The sequence below is a fragment of the Amborella trichopoda genome, chromosome 7 (assembly GCF_054954075.1).
Source record: "Amborella trichopoda isolate Santa Cruz 75 chromosome 7, AtrichopodaSantaCruz75HAP2 v2.0, whole genome shotgun sequence".
Taxonomy (NCBI): domain Eukaryota; kingdom Viridiplantae; phylum Streptophyta; class Magnoliopsida; order Amborellales; family Amborellaceae; genus Amborella; species Amborella trichopoda.
Window position 1 is genome coordinate 13,683,801 of NC_142342.1, and position 21,779 is coordinate 13,705,579.

A 21,779-nucleotide genomic window follows, 5' to 3' on the forward strand; every position below is an offset into this window, starting at 1 on the left:
AGTAATTTTTTGAATAGTTTTTAAAATTCCAGATAAATAAAATCTCCCATGTATATCTTTTGACCGAGGGAGTAGATGTACACTATGCTCCAGCAAAAGCATAATATACTAACCCTTTTGTAAATTAAATAGGAAATATATATATTTTTTAACAAAAAAAAAAAAAAAATATACACGTTGCATATGCCCAAACCCAATATACTTAAAGGTCTATTCTTTAGATGAAGTCAATCTTATCACCTCATGTGTATGTACCATGACGTCAAAGGTTAGAGATCTTTTGTAATTAACACTGGGCTAGACAATCGTATGTGAGATTGTTTTCTTCAATCCCCTTTCATCGCATTTCCCTTAAATGTATTCGATTCCTTTCCTTCCAAAACTTCCCTATAAAACTGCAGCTCTAAAAACTTGAACAATTCAATGAAGATGCACCTCCAAATTTTATCATAACATGTAATACTATGTTAATGACCGATCTGGGAGCGTAAGATGAAGTTCCACCTTATACAAGGCCAAAAACCATATTCCATTTGTGCATAAGAACAAGTGACCACAAGTTTCTGCATCCTTTTGCAAAGGATAGGCACATTAACACTGATTTGGCCCACTTTTAAGCAAATCCGATGTAAGTGTTTTCCCTAGAGATAAAAAGAACTTTTAAGGAATTCTTGTAACATATGTCGAATTGCCCATTTCCGAATTTTTCTGACATTCTGTTGATTCCACTAAATTCTATCATAGAATAAATGATGGTATGGAGATCATATGGAAAACTCGCCACAAGATACCAATTCTCAAACCATCCCATCTTCTCTATAAGTGTAGAGATAATCATGTGAAATAAAAGTATATGAGATTCTATTATATCTGCAAGCAATATTCCAAACCGCTTGAAGTCCTCATCCCTCTGCCATGTCCTTTGCCCTGTTATATTGTGGTTTTTAAAATTTTTGGCATCTGGCACTTTAGTGCACGACCATTACGCCATTTACGATGCCAAAATAGAGCATTGTCGCCCCTCCCTAATATACTACCAACATTCCTCTCCAAATGCAACCTACAGTGATAAATTCCTCTCCAAATATAATACATTCTCCTAGATTTCAATCCTTCTTTTATCTGCAGTGAATTTCATCCTCACCATACCTGGCTACCAAAATTTCCTTCCGCAATTTATTTTCTATGTACTCCACCACCATTTTGTTAACAAAGCCCTATTTACAATTTTCAATTTCTCAACTCTGAACATGAATTCCTCTGCTCTTATCTTCATTCCGTTTCCTGACAAAAAACTTCATCAAATATTCTTCCTCCTAGTGATAAATGCTTAGCTCCGAAAGTCTAGTTTGGTCCGATATCTTTGAATTACTGATAGATCCAGTTAATCTTGAATCCGAAATTAACATTGCTAAATACTTGGTAGTGAATTTATTCACTTCACATGTCATGGCATCAGCTAGCCATGAAACAACATTTTCCTCGCATCCCACCCCCACCACTGTTGTCTTCTCCAAGGTAACCTGGCATTTCGAGAAGCTTTGAAACCTAAATCTACAACATAACCCCTCTCAATGCTTTGAAAAAAATCCTTTGGTGACTTCATTAATCAAAATAGATAAATTACTATTAGAAAGACATGCACGAATCCATTTTCTCTATCTTTGACCAAATTCCTCCATCACCCACATAATTTCTTGCAAACCTCCCTAGTCCACTTTATCATAGGCTTTTGCTAGATACAACTTATAGACAACACCTAGCTTTTTATCCAATGCTTTTCAGTTTATGCCATAGTTAGCAAGTCGGGGACTATCAATAAATCAGCTCACCATAAAATCAGAAACGAATCGGGAAAAAAATATAGATTGGCAAAAATACTTCATATAAAAATATCACTAATATATCTGATAGGCTTAAAAAATCGGATAAATTTATAATATTATAAATTTTGAAATTCTAAAAAATAAAAATTATGTCGGAGCCATCAATAACTAATTCATCCATAAAAACTTTACTAGACTAATATGATTAAGTCAATTAATTTAGATGCCTCGTGACTCTCATCCAATCATCCAATATTAAATATATAATTAACTAGTATATACCAAAAAAATATGTATCATATAAATCTACCCTTTAAATACTTTAAGAAACATCACACCTAGTCATTACATACTAAAAACAAATACACTACATAAAGTTATTAAGTAAATACTTTAACTATGGTATGGTAACAAATATACTATATAAATTTATTCATTAAATACTTAAACATCACACCTACTTAGCAAGTACAAAAAAAATACACAATTTTTGTTTGCTCATTACATTAATTTAACTATGGTATGGTGACCATGGTCACTCCATAACTAGGGTTAAAGTTTTATAAATTTATTTAATTAAAAAGAGGCTCGTAGAAATTTGGGTTTCACATCTCAGTGTTTACGATTTATAGAGAGAAGAAGGAAGAGAAGAAAAATAGGGCTAGGCTCATAGTGATTAGGGTTTATAAAAAGAGAAGAAGGAAGAAGAAAGAAGGAAGAGATCATCGGCTTCACATACCCTAATGGAAGAGGCACTAACTAATTTTTAGAGAGAGAAAAGGAGGATGAGATGTTGATTTGAAATAATTTGAAGAGGGTCTCTTTCTGATTTGGGATATTGTTTGAGAGAAAGCCCTAACTATATTGATTTGTGAGGAGGCCCTAACTGATTTTTAGAGAGAGAAAATGAAAAGGGTTTTTCATTTTCTTGAGGAAACAGCAAGCAAAGCTAAAGGATTAGGTTCGGGGAACAAATAAAATTGCTTGCTCCTATAAGTTTACAGTTTACACTATATTGTTTATCTTTATTATTAGATAATCAAAAAGAAAATATTGATTACTTAGTCCTGTAGTCACACTCTCTGCTTCTCATTCATCAATAAAAAACTATGTTTTGATCTCTAATTTGTGCCATGAATAGTATTTTCATAAAAACAATTATCACAAATGATCACAAAAATCAGCATGTATATGATTTTTTTTACACAATGACGTACTTTACAAAATGATTTGCTATAAACAGTATTTCATTTACACAATGATTTCCATAATAAGAACTGAAATATGCATCTATTTATTTAAGTTTTTTTAAAAAAAGGGAAAACATAATAAAAAGAACACAATGGGGATAAAAATTTCTATTTTAGTTTTTTTTTTAAACAATTGACAAAATAGGGAAAAAAAGTTATCTTTCAAAAAAAAAATTATCGGTAGAAAAAGATACGATTTTTTGGCCTGATTTAAATCATAGTATGAAAAAAACACGTTTTAAATGTTTTTATGAAAACTAAGCGATTTTTTCCGACCTTTTCCAAAAGTCGCCTTTTAAAACTGTTTCCATAAAAAAAACCTTTTTTAAAAAAAAAATCGGCGATTAAAAGGCGATTTGCTAACTATGGTTTAGACTTTATACACTACTGAAAAATCAACACATTGTTAGTAATAAATCCCCTTGAATAATGCAGGAAGAATTTTCAATAAGCATTTATGAATACTATTTCATTCAGTTAAACCCCGATGGTTTAGGTCTGGCTCTATAGTTTCCTGGAGAGATTTAAAATTACGAGAATTACCCTAATTTGGTATTAATCCAACAGCTATTCATTTTATGACATTGTTTTGCCCTAAACAAACACGTGAAGGACACACGTCCAACGTCTTTACTGTCGTGCTCTGCGTCCCTTGCCTGTGTCCATGTCGTGCCCGCTCGGTCCCAAACCCTCTCTTGCTCTGCCCGATCCCCTCTCTGTATCACGCCTCTCTTCCCCGAATACTCTCTCTCTCTCTCTCTCTCTCTCTAAATCCAGCAGCCAAAGGAGGAGGATTTCCACAAATTCTCCATTCTTGAGTTGATCCGAAGCACCAAGCTTCCATCGTAGATTTCAGCCACCATCTTCATATATCGAGCTTTGCGGTTGACGAGTAAGTCTTTGACTACAAAATCTGTGAGTTTTTCTCTGCTGCGAACTTGATGTTAAAGATGGTTACGAAAAAAATGGACTGTGAATAATGTTAAAAATTAAATCATGTTTTCATTCTTTATTTGTTGTTTTTCTTTGTGATTTTTTGGTGTAAAACGTTTATTATATGTTTTTGAAGAAATTTCCATTAGTGCAAACCGAATCACATTGATGTTTGCCATTTAAATACTAAGGAAAACCAAAAAAGTTCGATTTGTTGGGAATTGATAGGTAATGGTTCAGGATATGCCCATTGTTTTATTGTTGTTATTTATGTGCTCCATTATTTGTGTTTATTTTCTCTTTTTTTCCCCTAGCCGTATAGGCCTGATAAACTAGCAAGGATTGATGCTTCTGGAGGGCGTCTTGGAGTTCTTGCCATGTCTAAAGCAATAGATTACCACCTATCCTCCTGCACTTTACTCAATTCTAGTTGCTAATAAAGTATAACTATCCAAGTCAGAAGAAAATGCGTTTTTTAGTTGAGTTGTTTTCAAAGAGTTTATGTTCTAAGAAATTGAATATTTATTGTGTTCAATATTTTTTAGATATTTAAATGCTATTCACCATTAGTCCTATTGAACAAGTGTCACTATGATGGTATTAAAATTGAGATCTATATGATTTAAAAATATAACAATTTGTATGAAGGTGATTGAAAATTGGTGGGTATCTATTAATGAGCAAGAAAACCCTTATGTTTTGGGGTGTGTCTTTTTGTTTGTGGCGAAGGACAACCTTGGAGTCCTTCGTGTTCTAATTAAAACTAAGATCACCATGGGACCAAACATTACATGATATAGAATGCATTTCAAAAAATCTGAAGCTTTGGTTAGAAAAGCTATTGTATATTTGGTCATCACTGTCCACATATCCATCCACGCAGGAGGCATTGTTTGAGTGATTCGAGGTCCCAATTTTGGGGCCTAATAAAAGTTTTGGTGAGTCTCATGCTCAATACGACCTTGCATCCATTGATTACATGATCATGACAAACCGAATCTTTTGTCTAATTTAATTCTCTTTAGTTGATGGGATTTTGGTTAACTTTACCTTTATCATAATTTATGAACATAGAATTTTGAACATGTCATGTTCCTTTCCATACCTATGAATCAAAAAGTCATAAAACATTGTTCAAATTTTTTATTAACCAAGATCTATGTGAGTTTTTCAAAAAATTACATAAGCAAGAGATTTGGTGGAGGGATCATCGAGTTCTTGAGAGATGTTGAATTTTTGTCCCAATATTTTAGTTCTTGCAATATTCGTCATTATGTCTTTGCATTACCCTGGTAATTGGTAATTGATTATCAAAGTCCCTTAGAAGCTATGAAAATAGATGGTCGAATGCTCCTGTGTATAAAATTGAAGGGAACAATAAAATCAACAAGGAACAAAGCCAAACATAAGCACAATCCAAAGAAACCTAGGGCTTCTTCTCCACACCGCAAGCTAGGGTTTCAAAAGCCTCTCTCTTTCAATTTCTAAAAACTATATGGAATTGTCCCTCTCACGGCCCCACATACTTTTTATATATTATAATTCAATATTCAATGACATTACATGTCCATACAATATGATTAAAATGATCTATATATCCTAATTTAAACTTAAATTTCACAATGACGGTTTCACTTGTGTGAACAATACCCGTTTGATGGTGATTAGAACGCAACAAGGAGCCACGAGTATCTTCTTTGGGAGCGACATATTCCTCCTAATTTTCACTCATATTTGGGGGATGAAAACCCTAAAAAGGCTTCCAAGAAGAATTTGAAAAGCAAAAAATATTTTGAATTTTTTTTTATGTTTTTTATGATATTTTAGATGTTTTTTTATTTATTTCATAGTTGGACCAGTTAGAAACTTTTTAGATATTTAAATTAAAGTTAGGGAGTATAGTTTGAAGTAATACTTAAGTTAGGACCTTTTGGTCAAAATTTAATTGTATGGACAAATATTGTCCAAAACAATAAATTTTCAATATAAATAAAGGTGTGGATGGACTGGAGAGGCAATCACGTATTCCTCTTTAAGAAAGGAATAGACTTTGTCTTGGGAAGAGAAGCTCAAGCCTTAGGTGGGAGAAAGCCTTTGGGTTTCACCAAATTGCATTTGTCAAGATGTTGTTCTTGCTGATTTCTACTGTTTCTTCAAGTTCTCTACCTCAAATTGGTATTAAAGCCCGTGATCTACACGAAGTATTGTAGCAGTGTATGAAGCTGCTGTAGCGCTATACGGAGTTACTGTAGCATTGGTTTTTGGTGCCCTAGTCAACAAAGCAGGTAGTTATAGTGGGGGTCTAGGGTTTGCGAATTTTGGCCAAAGTTTTTTCAGAGCAACCTAGATCTTGTCGATTTTAACAGGTTTTTATTGATTATTTGCTTAAGGTTTGTGATTTCAACGATCCCATGATGGCAATAAGGGGCCGTGCAGGGGGAGGTTTTGTAGATCCGCTCCATGATCCTAGAGATGATAGAATTGAGGAACTTGAAAGGCAAGTTCAATAGCTGACGCAGCAGTTTGCGAGCCTCAATGATGGGCAAGAGTGATCTTTTAGCCCAAGAGGGTCTCGAGTACAAGCTTTTTCACTTTCGCGCTCCGCGTGTGGAGTCGGGTGATAAAGATAGATAGAAGACCTAGACGTAGGGAACTCTAGGGTTTCCGATTTGAAGGATGAAATTATTGATTTGGACACAGATTGCATTGAAAATCAGCAAGTTGTAGATTGGAATTCACCACCAATATTTGATATATACCCAAATGAACAACAAGATTTCTTAGAAGATCCGATCTATGATAAGGATCAAGATGATGGTGAAGATATTTTGGAAGAGGGTGAAGAGCATAAAGAGAAGGCAACATGAGGATTGATCCAAATCATATCTTTTGAAGATCTCATTAATATTGAAGAGATGGAGCCTTTAAGAAATTTAGGGCATTGGAATAAGAGTAGTGCAGTGAAAGCATGATCGCTTCAGATTTTCAATAGAAGTTCAAGGATCCGTTTCTTGAGAAATTATCTTTACCATGAATAATATTTGAGCCAACAAAGAAATGAAGGTTGAAGACGGTGTTTTTTATGCTGAATTCATCTTAGCATACTTTAAAGCTCAAGGACAAGTTTTCTCCAACAAGGGGAGAATGGAGGGGAAAATTATACTTATTTTTAATTTCTACTCAATTTTAAAGGATGCATATTTTGATTTTATTTTAGGTTTTTTAGTTTTTTATTTTAGTTTTAAGATTCACTTTTAGAATTTTTAGCTTTTTAGGAATTTTAGGGTTTTTATAGTTTTTTTTATTTATTTCATGAGTATTATTCACAAGTATTGTTCACAGGGGTAGAATTGTCATTACAAAATTTAAGTTTAAATTAGGATTTATAGGCTATTTTTATTATTGTATGGACATGTAATGTCTTTGAACATTGAATTATAATATATAAGAGGCGTGTGGGGCCTTGAAACGGTCAATTCCACAAGATATTTAGAAATTGAAAGAGAGAAAAACTTAAGTTTTTGGGTGGAGAAGAAACCCTAGGTTTCTTTGAATTGTGTTTGTGTTTAACTTTGTTCTTTGCTGATTTTATTGTTTCCTTCAATTTTCCCTACATCAAATTGGTACCAGAGCCTGCGAGCAACATGGAAAGTACTATGGCAGTGTATGCAGTATTGTAGCACCATATGGAGTACTGTAGCAATGTACGGAGTTACTGTAGCATCACTTTTTTGGTGCCCTAGGTCAACAAACTGGGGAAGTTACAATGGGGGTCTAGGGTTTACTGATTTTGGCCAAAGTTTTACCAAAATAACATAGATCTTGATGTTTTCAGCAGTTTTGGTTGATTATTTGCCTAGGGTTTGTGATTTAGCAAACCCATGGCAGCGAGAAGGGGGATTTTCCTGGACCTTCTCCGTGATCCCAGAGATAAGAGAAATGAATAACTTGAAAGACAAGTTCAGCAACTGACACAACAATTCGTGAGCCTCAATAACGGGCAAGACGGTGATCTTTCAGCCTAAGAGGATTTCAAATACAATCCTTTTCACCATCACACTCCGTGTGTGAAGTTGACTGATGAGGATAGCGACCGGAGACCTAGACGTGGGGTGCGTCACTTTAGGGACGTCGATTTGAATGTGGATATACCTGATTTTGACGGTACGCCTCAACCCAAGGAGTTTATAAATTGGATAAATATAGTAGAAAGGGTTTTTTATTATAAGGAGGTACTTGAAAATAGAGGGATAAAAATTATCTCTATGAGGCAGTTGGACCAAGTGAATTGGGCCCCTTTTAGGGAGATGTCAATAAGGTGATTCCTTGAAATGAAGTCAAAGAACTAGGTCATGTCGGGGGTCACTAGAGTACGGGAGTTACATTCAAAAGACCATCTTATGATGTTAAAGCCCCCTCCAAGGCACCATAAAGAAGGGGGGAAGTAGGCAGCTTGATCGAGTTTGGCCCAAATCCCTGAGGTTATGTGAGTTAGGGCCGTAGACGGTCGTAAATTTCCATAGTAGGCTGCTTGAGATCCTAGAGAGAACCATAGTTCTGGAGAAGGTGGCCACACGTGAGGAGGTGAGAGTATGTAGGGAGGGTCCATATGACCCAAATTCCTCCCAAGGCTCCCACAGCTGGGGAAGCCTCTCATTGACTGGGCCTTCAACCCCACACCTGTCGAACAGATTGAACGGTCGGTGAGGGGAGCTTAGTTTCAGTTAGGGCAATAATGGAAGGGGAATGGCGAGTGATTGTGTTGTGCACAACATTGAGCTCGATCGGGTGCCCAAGCCGTCGAACATTTCATGAGAGGATCGACATGAGGAGGGTGGGAGGGGATGACGCACCTAGAGGAGCATCGGAGGGAGGGTTTCTTCGAAAGTGCAAGGGCCGTGGGAGAACCAACTGAGGGAGGGGGAAAGGCATGCTCGTCATAGTTGATTCCAAAGGCTAGGTTTGAGATCTCTCTGTAGCCTTTATCATTTACCTTGGGTCTGGAGCGAGCACCCACCTTGAGGAAGGCTAGTAGGGCTTCTTGTGGACCGTCGAAATGGAACCACCCATCACTTTCAAGACCTGGATAATGTTGCCTTGAGCTTGGTTCATGTCGTCGATGAATTTGGAATCTGCCGAGGTTAGAGAAGTGGAATATGACTCTGAGGAGGGGCTTGAGGTGGGTTCTTGCAGAGTGGAGCCGAATCCTAGGGAGAGTCCAGAGAGGGGTGTCAAAAGAGGCAAGAAGGTACTGTCGTGCTGTGGTGAAGTGTCGCGAGACAAGGGGAAGGCCTTGGCATTAGTGACTGCTAGTAGCTTGTGGGCAAGAGAAGAAGGGGGTGTGGGGGACAGGGAAAACTTCCACCGAGGTTGAGAATGCAAGATGGGCAAGGGGAGAGGGGAGGAGCAGAGGGCTGTAGGGAGGCCGTCAATGGTGGGATTATGGCTAGGGAGGTTGGCTGAAGGAGAATGCCGCTGAGTGGGAGGGAGGCGAAGGGTGGAGGGAGGTAAGGGAGAGGACCGAGGATGGCAAGAGGTGGGAGAGGGGCCGAGCAAGGGGGCACAAGGGGGAGACCGGCCTGGTTCCTTGAGATGAAGGCTAGAGCGATGGAGGGCTCAGATGGAGCCAGGTGGCACTGGGGGCAAGTGAAAGAGAAGAAGGAGCCAGGGATGACGTATTGAGGGGGGTTACAGATGAGGGGGAGGGCGCTGGGGGGGGGGGGGTATGTGGCAAGAGGAGGGCTGAGGTATCACGTGGGTGCGTTAGAAAGGGATGGAGAAGGGGAGGGAGAGAAAAAGATGAGCTTGAGAGAGAGAAGATGTGGTCAAAGGTCGAGGGATGCATGTCATCCTCTAGAGAAAGGTGGAAGACCAAAGGGGACGTGGCAATCAGTGAAGGAGAGAGGGAAGGAGAGGTGTCAGAACTAGAGTAGAGGATGGGGCTTGGAGATGGAGCGACCTCAATCTGGGGAGTAGGGCGATGGGGAGTATCCATTCGAGGGGGTTTTCGACAGTTGTGATGGGCTGATGTCTTGCGTTTGTGGAATCGGCCTTGCATTTGTGGATTATTGAGTCCAATAGCTGTGGACCCAGGAGCTTGGCGGCCGAGGTTCATGGGTTGGACATGGCGGGGAGAGGAAGGGGAAGCTGGTTGCCAAGCAGTAAGAACCTGGTAAAAGTGGCTATACACTTTCAACCACAGCTTGGAAGGAATGGAGTTGGGGTCGAGAACCTCAATCAGCAGTTGGATTAAACCCATGGGAAGGTAATCGACAGACTCCCAATGGATGGAGATGAAGGAACCACAAGCATTTGCGATGAGCCTAAAGGTTTCAGGGGTCCAAACATGGAGAGGGATTTCAAAAGGCCTAAGCCAAATCTTTTGGGTCTTGAAGGCTCCAATATCCTAGGTCCAAGGGGCTAGGGAAAGGGTAGCCCCACAGTAGCATGCGGTGTTAACCTTCGCAGCGGAAGTGGCACTCGCAATGGAAGGGAAAGAAAGAGAATTCTACCATATGAAAGTCTTCTACAACAGAGATAGTATTTACCCTGAAGCTTATGTCTCCATTTTTCTACTCTTCGAATGTCGTCTTGTCGTAGATTGAAGGAGCTGACCAAGGAGGAGGGGAGTTTAGAAATTGTCGGGGGTCCTAATGACCGGTAGTGGGACGGAGAACTAAAGAGGGTGAGTGGGTGGAAGAAGTTGGGGTTGGGGGGGGGGGGGGGGAGGACGAGGAGGCAGGGAGGGAGGATATGAGGTGAGGGTGAGAGAGGGCAGCGGGGTGAAGGTAAGGCTGGGCAGAGGGGGCTAGAGGAGATGGATGTAGTTTGAGCAGAGAGGAGGGGGAGAGTGGCAGCCACTGGATGAGCCACCCATGAGTTTCTTGAAGAAGCTCAAAGTTACTTCTGATATTTCTCCTAGTGAGAAATGATCCACCATATGTTGTCCTATTTTGTTCTGATAAGTGTAATGTAGTTTCTTCTTTGCCATTCATTTTAAGTCCCAAAGAGAAAACCCAAAGTCTTTTATCAAATTGTTAGAAATGCTTAAGTGTTCGACCAAACTGAACAGCCATCAAGCTCCCAGCCATGTTAACTTTACTCTTTAGAACTGAATACGTCATTTGCAGACTTTCCTATTTGGAATTTATACAAAGGATTGATCATCAATGAATGGTGAATGATATTTTCCCCGAAACAAAAAAAAATAAAAAACTGAACTATGATACCAAATCCTGCATACGGTGCCCTTTCGCCTACATAACTTCCTAGGGGAGATTGTTGGACAACCCTAAAACAAAACAAAATAAAATAAAAGAAAAACTGAACTATGATACCAAATCCTGCATACAGTGCCCTTTCACCTACAAAACTTCCTAGGGAGATTCTAATAAAACATTTTGATGAATGAAATTAAGTTTGTGTGCAGTATTAATATTAGTAACATATAATTATGAAGTTCATGAGCATACTCTTGTAAAGGTGTTTATCCAAGGTAGTCTCCATTGCCCGTATTTTTATTTTATTTTTGCTTAATATCGACATTATATTAAGCATACACATGATTACAAAATGTCTTACGAGAAGTGAGGATGACATCCCTGCAAATCGGATGCTCTACATGGCAACAAATCAGTCTAAAAACTAGAGGGAGATTAAAAAAATAATGAAGGATACCATTTACCTAAAAAATGGTAGCTTAACACCTTGTGATAGTCTTTGGAGTAGTTAGCTATATATGAAAGGTATCAAAAGATCTGCAGGTCTAAAAGAGATGACAAAAAAGCATGAAGAATTAGCATAGAGGGGGCTGGGCAGAAATATGAGAGATTAAATTCAAGATGTTTGCATAAATGAAACTTTTGATCTTTTGAAGAATTAGAAAAGGGAAGGCAACCCGAAGATTCCTGTATAAAATAAAATTTATGATCAAATATATAACAAAGCTTTGAAGGATACTGCGCTTTCCTGCTCATCCACCCAATGACGTTCTTAGAGTCAACCCCGTTTTGGCCACAATCTTGGTTGAACATCTAAACCTTTTAGGGGTGCGTCAGCCTCAGACTAGGTGGAGTCACCTATACCAAGGTAGCTATGAGATGACATTTGCCTCAGAATCTTGGACAATACCCCCAGAACCACAATGTCCTGGGTTACCTAGTGATCACCCATCTATATTCAGTTTGATAGTTCCTTGCTTTGGATGGATCCAACTCCTAGCTTTGGAGGCTTGTACCTGATGATGTTCGACCAATTGGAGGCAAAGTCAGGCCAAGCAATGTGTTTGAGATCTTAAAGTTTGACGCGCAAAAAATGGTAAGATTTCTGGTGCAGTCAGCAATGGCAGGCATTGCCCTCTTCTTAGCACAGATTGTCCACAGTATAGGCAGTACAGACTGCAGAGGATTTTCACAGGAATAAGCCTAATTTGGGGTATAGTGGTGAGAACTAGGTCGAGAAGAGTTGCTCCATCGAGATCCTAGTGATCCATTGCCAATTGAAATCCCTCAGCATTTGGACTCAGAGAGTCGAAGCCATGCTGCAGTGGAGAGGTGGCTATGTGTCTCCATGCTTCCAGACACATTCAGCAATGATTTGCCGGAGGAAAAACTTCTTCTTTGTAGCTGATCTACAGTTAGATTACAGCTGGAAATGACCAGCCAAGAAAATGTGTGAACTTTATTGAGATGGGGGTACTCCAAGCTTTAATCAGAGTGGAGGTAGATGGGTAGGCGTGATGGTGGGTTTCATATAAAAAAGAGAAAAATTAGGAGATTGAGATTTGTCCAAATGATCTTGTCATTAGCCTAATTTTTTATAAAACAAGGTTGTAACATACGAAACGGATTTAATATGTCTTTGGCTTCTCGCCTGAAAGGGTCCCCTGAAAGTTGGAGATCAAATTACCTTGTTGTTCAAGTACTTAAATGATTGAGCAACAGCAACATTGGGGAGGTTATGCCCATCAAGTCATATCAGGGCTGATGACTGATCCAGGTGTCTTTCCAGAAGCAGATTTTGTCACATCTATTGGCTTTGTGTCTAATAAATGACACAAACCTATATGGGCTGGCATTGATGCTTCTGTAGATATCAAAAGAGTTAGAGTTAGTTCTACTCATTGGCAACCAACCAAGACTGTCGGACCCATATTTGTTGAGTGGGACCTCACACCTAAGAAGATCAAGCTGAGATGCAAGGCGCCAGCACCATTTCTCCAAGATAGCCCAGTTTATAGACCTTAAATTGCCGGATTCCGAACCCTCGCAGGTGTAGGTTGGCTGACCTTCTTTCAAGCTACCAAGTAGATTTTATGCTTGGGGGCCTCGTTGACCAAACGAAAGACCTCATTAGACACTCTAATGTTTTGATGATACACACAGGCATATTGAAAAGAGAAAGAAACTAAGGATGTTGTAGATGGGCCATAAGGAGAGCAATACGACCTCCAAGGGAGACGGATCTTCCTTTCCTTAGAGACTCTTCTTTGGTTTACCATGACACTTTTAGAAAGACCGATGTACTTGGAAGGCAAGCAGTCGATCCCACAACCTAATCTAGAGGCAAAGGCATCAAGGTCATTACTAGAGACGGCAACACCTGTGAGGTTTGATTTGGCCATTGTGTATTTATACCATTGCTGTTTTATAGATCTGTACAAACATTCGGGTGGTGCTTATTACTTTTCACTAGAACCAATTCATTGTGTGAGAAGCATGGCTTATCTTTTTTGTCTATTTTATTGCTTGAGAAGTGGATGCATCTTTGATCAAGCTGCGCAGGAAAGGCCCAAAGCCATTCCCAGGGAACAGTAAAGCTACATAGGGTCTTTTTGTCTTGGTGCAGGTAGTCTGCATCTTCACAGACATGTCTATTTCACCGAGCCTCTCTCCGAGACAGTGCCCAAATCGGTACGCCTTTCGTGCGAGTCCGAACTTACCCGACAAGGAATTTCGCTACCTTAGGACCGTTATAGTTCCGACCGCTGTTCACCGGGTGTCACACCCCAAGTTCACTAACACTCTTGAGGTGCGACATGCCATTTTTATACTATCTATAGATAGAATAAATTTAAAATTCCTACTTGTATATATTTTTATTGCATCAAATAATGTAATTTTAATCTGTACAAAGTCTGCTCACAATTGGTATTAACATGAAGGCTAGATATTTTTCCATTTCTAAGAGCTTGTACAAAGTCTACTCATAACAAATATTAACAGGAAAGTCCATACAAAAGTTTTCCCACTGTACAAAGTACATTTTCAACTTATGTCAACATGAAGATTTTACAATTTTGATAGAACCAAAAGTTACAAAAATATTTGATCTTGATTATCATTTCTCCCAAGCTAGTCCTGCTGCATGATAAGACTGCCATTTTACTCTCAAAAGGATTCATAATAGCTTGATGAGCTTGACTACTCAATAAGTGATCATCATGGTCTTAAAAATAATCATAGTTGGAAGATATACATGTTTTCTAAAGAATGAATATTAAAAACATCCTGAAGAGGAACTTCAAGCAAAAACATTTACGAAATAACAATTTCACTTTCACGAATGCACAACATAATCCAAATGATGGAACTGCATATTAACATTTTAACATAAATGCATCATTCAAAAGATTTCACAAAATACCCTACTGGCGTCCCAAGTAGGTCACATGTATACCCCACCAGCGTCCTGGATGGGTCCAAATGATCCCCGCAGGTCCAATCATACCTCACCGGCATATCGGATGAGTCCAAATAATCCCTTCCGGCATAACCGAATAGGTCCAAATAATCCTTGCGGGTCCAATCCTACCTCACCGGAATCGCGGATGAGTCCAAATATCCCACCAGCGTCCTGAATGGGCCCAAATACCCCACCAACGTCTTGAATAGGTCCAAATAATCTCTGTATGTCTAAACATACCTCACCGGCATACCGGATGAGTCCAAATATCCCACCAACGTCCTGGATGGGCCCAAATATACTTAAATTAACTCCGAAACTCTTTTAAATATCAGAAAGCATCAACATCATATATGCAAAATATCATTGAAATCATTAATAGGAATTCGCTTGACGCAAGTTTAAACAATCACTTTCATTGAAATATCTGTAAGTAACCAGTCAAATATTTTGGCAATAATTTATGAAAGGTAGTAGTTCTAAAGGACATTCTTGAAATCTAACATGACAACAGTCTAGTATCAATAGAAATTTATGAAATTGTCAATTCGCAAATAATCATTTCATAGGCAATACTACAATCAAGTGTAGAAGTATCAATTTTTCAAATAATGAGGCATTCATTTGTACATGCATTTTACAGTATCTAAATATTCAAAAACAGTAGAACGAAATCTCACAATTTTTACTAAAAAGATTATTTTTCAAGACAATGACGTCACTTACGCATAAAACTTATAAAATAAAGATGATGGACTGAAATATCACTAGTTTATTAAAACAGACTACTTTCAGGAAAATGGGATCACTTACACATAAAACTTATAAAATGCAAATATCATTATTTTATTAAAGATATACTGTTTTTCAAGAAGATGATGTCACTAACACAAACTTATAAAATAAAGATGCTGGACATAAATATCACTATTTTATTGAAAACAGACTATTTTTCAAGAAAATGCGATCACTTACCTTTATATGTCACGAGATGTGTTACTATTGCCAGAGCAAAATTGGGATTATTGTCTTTTGGCTATAGGTATGGAAAAATTGATTAATGAGTTTATATAGAAAAAAGGAGTATGTATATAAAATATGTTCATAAAGGTAATAGAATCAAAATTCTATTAATACTATTTTTATGGAATAATGTCATTTTTGTGGGAATATTGTAGTTATGAATATATAAAAAATATAAGGAAAGTATGGTTTAAATGTTTTGTATAAGATTGTGATATTATCTATCATTTTATCTATACTCTATATAATAAATTAAAACATATGGTTTCTACATCATCACAATTTTATGTACTATCTTTAATAAAAATTTTATAATTTAGTGGAATAAGGATATTAAAGTATTAATATGGGAGGGAAGAGAGAGAGGTGAGTATAAAAATTTGTTTTTATATGAAAGGAGAAGATAGAGAGAGAATGAGAAACCCATAAATAGAATATTATAAAGTAGTGATAAATTGGTGATATGAATAATTATTAAAGAGAATAACGATATTTTTAATATTATGAAAGGGGAAGAGAGAGAGAGAGAGAGAGTTTGAAATTCGTTTCAGAATATAAGAGGAGAAGAGAGAGAGAATTAAAGAAACTAATAAATAATGAGAATTATGAGGTAATGATTCTAATATCATTGGAAAGAGAATAAAAATGAAAGAGAGAGAGACAAAACATAATCATATTGAGGTACTAATAGTAATGTTATTATGAGAATATCATAAGATCATCATTAAAACATGAGGGAGGAAAGAAAAATGATTGAGAAGAGAGAGGGAAGACTTACGTAGAGAGAGAGAGGACTTACATTGAGAGAGAAATATCAAACTTGATGAGCTTGATAATAAGCTCATGAGGGGGAAGCCTTTTTATAATGAGGAAGAACCCTTTTGCTTGTGACACATGTTCATTTTTTTATGCCACCTATCATTCCTTTATGCCACTTCACAACGAATGATGGACACCTCATTTGGGTATTATTTTATTGTTTCTCTTAAATTATTTTTTTTTTATGCAAAATCGTATGGAATAAAAAGCATGGTCCCATGGCATACTTTTAACATCATGGTCCATACTTTATATTTTATTTTCAAATTTCATTATTTTTATCATACATACATATTTATTTGCTATTTGCTATTATTACCATCATTATTTATTATTGTTGTTATTATTATTATTATTATTATTTTCTAATTGAAAAATTTTGGGTCATCACACTCTCCCCCCCTTAAAGAAATTAAGTCCTCTAAATTTTCGTACCTGATTGCTGAAATTGTTCAGGGTATTTCTCCTTGATTTCATCTTCTCGTTCCCAAGTTGACTCCTCCCTTGAATGGTATTGCCACAATATACGGAACAGAGGAATTTCCTTGTTACGTAAAACCTGCACCCTCCTATCTAATGTCAGAATTGGTCGTTCAATGAAGGTCAAGTCTTCTTTGATTAGTAAAGGTTCATATCTCAGGATATGTAATGCTTCGGGCTAATATTTTCATAATAAGGATACGTGGAAAACATTATGAATGTTTTCTAATTCGGGTGGTAAAGCTAGTCTATATGGCACGCTTCCGATTCTTTTCAGTATTTCAAATGGTCCGATGTAGCATGGGTTTAGTTTTCCTTTTTTGCCGAATCTCATGATGCCTTTGGTGGCGATACCTTTAGGAAGACCCGATCACCTATCTTAAACTCAAGGTCTCTCCGTCTGTTATCAGCATAACTCTTTTGTCGACTTTGAGCTGTCCTGAGCCTTTCCCGAATTAATGCTATTTTATTTGAGGTTATCTGTATAATTTTTTGTTCCAAAAGCCGTCTTTCACCAACCTCGTCCCAACAGACGGGTGACCTACATTTCCTTCCATATAGGGCTTCATATGGTGTCATCTGAATATTGGATTGGAAGCAATTATTATAGGTAAACTCAATCAAGGGTAAATGGTCATCCCAATTTCCTGTGAAGTCTGTGATACGGGCCCTTAGCATATCTTCTAATGTCCAAATAGTCCTCTCTGATTGCCCATCAGCTTGGGGGTGAAAGGCAGTACTAAAGGTGAGCCTTGTCCCCATGGCTGACTGCAACATAGCCCATAATCTAAAAGTAAACCGAGTGTCCCTGTCTGATACAATACTGACCGGAACTCCATGCAATCGCACTATTTTCTTGATGTACAATTGGGCTAGTCAATCCAAAGTGTAGGTCGTGCGAACTGGTAGAAAGTGGGCAATTTTGGTATCTACGTAAGTCTTCCCTCTCTCTTCTCAATCATTTTTCTTTCCCTCCTCATGTTTTAATGATAATCTTTTGATATTCTCATAATAACATTATTGATATTACCTCAATATGATTATGTTTTGTCTCTCTCTCTTTCATTTTCATTCTCTTTCCAATGACATTAAAATCATTACCTCATAATTCTCATTATTTATTAGTTTCTTTAATTCTTTCTCTCTCTTCTCTCATATTCTTAAACGAATTTCAAACTCTCTCTCTCTCTCTATCCCTTTCATAATATTAAAAATATGGTTATTCTCTTTAATAATTATTCATATCACCATCTATCTTTACTTTATAATGCTACATTTATTGGTTTCTCATTCTCTCTCTATCTTCTCCTCAAATAAAAACGAATTTTTATACTCACCTCTCTCTCTTCCCTTCCCATATTAATACTATAATATCCTTATTCCACGAAATTATAATAAGTTTATTAAAGATAGTATATAAAATGGTGATGATAAAGAAACAATCTGTTTTAATTTATTATATAGAGTATAGATAAAATGAAAGATAATATCTTATACAAAAATAATAATAATAATAATTTAAAACCATACCTTGTTCTTATATTTTTGATATATTCATAAGTACAATATTCCCACAAAAATGACATTATTCCATAAAAATAGTTTTAATAGAAGTTTGATTCTATTACCTTTATGAACATATTTTATATATATACTACTTCTTTCTATATAAACTCATTAATCTATTTCCCATTCCTGTAGCCGAAAGCCAGTAATCCCAATTTTACTCTGGTCCAAACAATCCCTGCGGGTCCGATCATACCTCACCGGCTTCCCGGATGAGTCCAAATATCCCACCAGCGTCCTGAATAGGCCCAAATAATCCCTGCAGGTGCAATCATACCTCACCGGCGTACTGGATAAGTCCAAATACCTCACCAACGTCCTGGATGGGTCCAAATATCCCACCAGCGTCCTGGATGGGCCCAAATATACTTAAATTATATCTGAAACTCTGTTAATATCATAAAGCATTAACATCATATATGCAAAGTATCGTTGAAATCATTAACTGGAATTCACTTGAAGCAATTTAAACAATCACTTTCATTGAAATATCTGTAAATAACCAGTCAAACATTTTGGCAATAATTTTTGAAAGGTAGCAGTTCTAAAGGACATTACTGAATGTAACATGATAAACGGACTATATTATGAAAATCCAAAAATTAAATTCAGAGTTATCACAATTTATGGAATTGCCAATTCACAAATAATCATTTCATAGGCAATACTACAATCAAGTGCAAAAATATCAGTTTTTCCAAATAATGAGGAAGTCATTTGCACATGAATTTTACAATGTCTAAATATTCAAAACATTAGAAGGAAATTTCACTATTTTACTAAAGCAGAAATATCACATTTATTTCTAATAATTTACTGTATCTAAAATAACTAACAGTAGATAAAATATCACAATTTTACTAACATCATGGTCCATACATTATATTTTATTTTCAAATTTCATTATTTTTGTCATACATACATATTTATTTGCTATTTTCCATTATTACCATCATTATTTATTATTTTTTTATTATTATTATTATTATTATTATTATTATTATTTTCTAATTTAAAAATTTTGGGTCGTCACACCGGGGCTTCGGTCGCCGGCTCCCCTATCATCAGGTCACCAACTTCCGTGACCTTTCGGCACTGGGCAGGCGTCATCCCCCATACATGGTCTTACAACTTTGCGGAGACCTGTGTTTTTGATAAACAGTCACTTGGGCCTGGTCACTACGACCCCCTTTGTGAGGAGGCACCCCTTCTCTACCTACCCACCTGTGTTGGTTTCGGGTACAGGTATCATATTCCTCTGTGATGCAACAGTATCATCTACTGTGTGCATGCATGTGTTTTGAAATTACGCATGCACCAATAGTTTTGTATGTAGTATATGTAATCTCTATGTATGTATTTATATAAAATCATCCATGACATTGGTTTGGAAGTTCTGATAGGAAGTGCAAAGGAAAAAGTTCAGTGGCTAGTAGCCCATCTAGCCTGTCCATTTTGAAGTCCCTCCACATCTGAATCATAAATAATCACAGCAAACTGAGTTGAAAATCTATTGAAAGTAAGACCATCATACCTTATTCACCTATCATACTAGGGAATAACCTTCAAGGGGACTGCACTAGGTGGTAAGGGACCTGAGTCACTTGGGTGTTTAGAGAGTTTGCTTCGTTCCAAATCATTGCACAAGCCAATGAGATTGAGGGTGTATTGGTTAACCTTGTGTGTTGAGGTTCTTCTTTGACCTCTGACGAATAGGATGTGATTCCAGTCAGAACTTGGTACCTCCATGAATCTGCTGAAAAGTCGGTTGGTATTTCCAATTAGATTTTCAAAGATCTGTTTTTCATGAAATGTGCTCCATTTAAGTAGGCCTAAGCATGGAAGAAGATCATAAGCTTCTTGGTATATTTGATTAATGGAAAAGTAGATCCATGTGTTTAGGGCTTTCCTTTATATTTAAGGTCAATGCTTTCTGGCGCATAGTATGCACATTTTCTTTTATATTGACGTTGTGTATTCATTCGAATTACTTTCAATTTAATTTTCTGTCTGATTGCTATGGTGGACTGCATTAGCATTGCACCATTGTGGATAACAGTTGCACTTGATGCCATAGATCAGCTTTGGCTACTCTTTGGTGCTGCTTGCAATAACTCAGTTTCCTTCTTTTATTGCTAGAGAGCTTGTATGAAAAGATCCTAGGTGTACATTAGTATCTTGCTTCATTGAATTCAAAGACATTATCTGTTATTTATAAATAAGTGGAATCTATAATATGCGTTATTATCTCGATTCTGTTGTGCATGTTTTACAAGAGGCATGGTAATGGCTGCTACAAACTTTACGAGTTCTTTGAAAAAAACTGGCATATCAGTCCCAAGCACTGCTCAAATTAAGCAGTCAGCTTCATCATTTAAGAGATGGGGTCGAAAATATCCATTTGTACGATATGGCCTTCCACTTATTTCTCTGACTGTGTTGGGTTCAGTTGGCCTTGGTCATCTTTTACAGGGCAGGTCAGTATTTATGTAGACCATATTCAGATTTGGAGGTATAATAATGTTCTTAATATGTGGTGGTTTCTTATGAATCCAGTAAAGAGGTGGAGAAAGTAAAGGACGATCGGGAATGGGAGATCATTCAAACTACAAGGGCCTTGTCAAGAACTGGACCCTTGGAAGGATCAAAACGAAAGCAGATCTCTCTAGAGGAGGAACTCAAGGTATTGTTTCCTGCTCTGTTCTGATCATCTCAATATGTCAAATTTCAAATTTTTTGTGCTTCTTCAATCATGGTAAGCGATTTTTCACTGATATACAGGCCTTGCAAAAAAGTGTCGACATAAATAACTATGAGTACAAGAGAATTCCCAAACCAAATGAAGGGAAAACAGGTGCAAGTTGAGCTTGAGCATGTATAGATGGATATCATCGTCTCCCTCTTTCCATGTAAGACAAGCTTTTGAAATTTGTGAGCTGAGATTTTGAATTCTTTAGATTCATGTTGATGCCCATATGTCTTTGTTTCCAATTATTTTAACTTAAAATTTTCCCAACGTTGTACCATACAAAAAGAGAATGAAAGAAAGAATGGAGTCTCAGTGTTGTTGCAAGTGATGTCATTATATAGCATCAACTATATTTCGTGCTTGTATGACTGCTAAATTGGTCTTATTTGATGCTCTTATCTGAGAATTTGATGCCATGAATTAATTTGAATGGAGATGCCTGCCTAGTTG

General features: G+C 37.1%; 1 protein-coding gene across 4 annotated transcripts; it reads left to right on the top strand.

Annotated features, from left to right (window-relative positions):
* The first annotated feature begins 3,736 nt into the window (after positions 1–3,736).
* Positions 3,737–21,653, top strand: LOC18428579 (cytochrome C oxidase assembly protein). Of its 4 annotated transcripts, XM_088872632.1 has the most exons (5): positions 3,737–3,968; positions 13,856–14,038; positions 20,857–21,057; positions 21,137–21,263; positions 21,362–21,653. In XM_088872632.1, exons 3-5 carry the CDS (start codon positions 20,861–20,863, stop codon positions 21,443–21,445), a joined length of 408 nt encoding a protein of 135 aa, XP_088728758.1. In that variant the 5' UTR covers positions 3,737–3,968; positions 13,856–14,038; positions 20,857–20,860; the 3' UTR covers positions 21,446–21,653. The 4 variants fall into 4 exon arrangements, with proteins under 4 accessions (XP_088728758.1, XP_020519499.1, XP_020519498.1 ...); XM_020663840.2 differs by lacking the exon at positions 13,856–14,038 and having other exon boundaries at positions 3,737–3,991; XM_020663839.2 differs by lacking the exon at positions 13,856–14,038 and having other exon boundaries at positions 20,859–21,057.
* Positions 21,654–21,779: the final 126 nt, after the last annotated feature.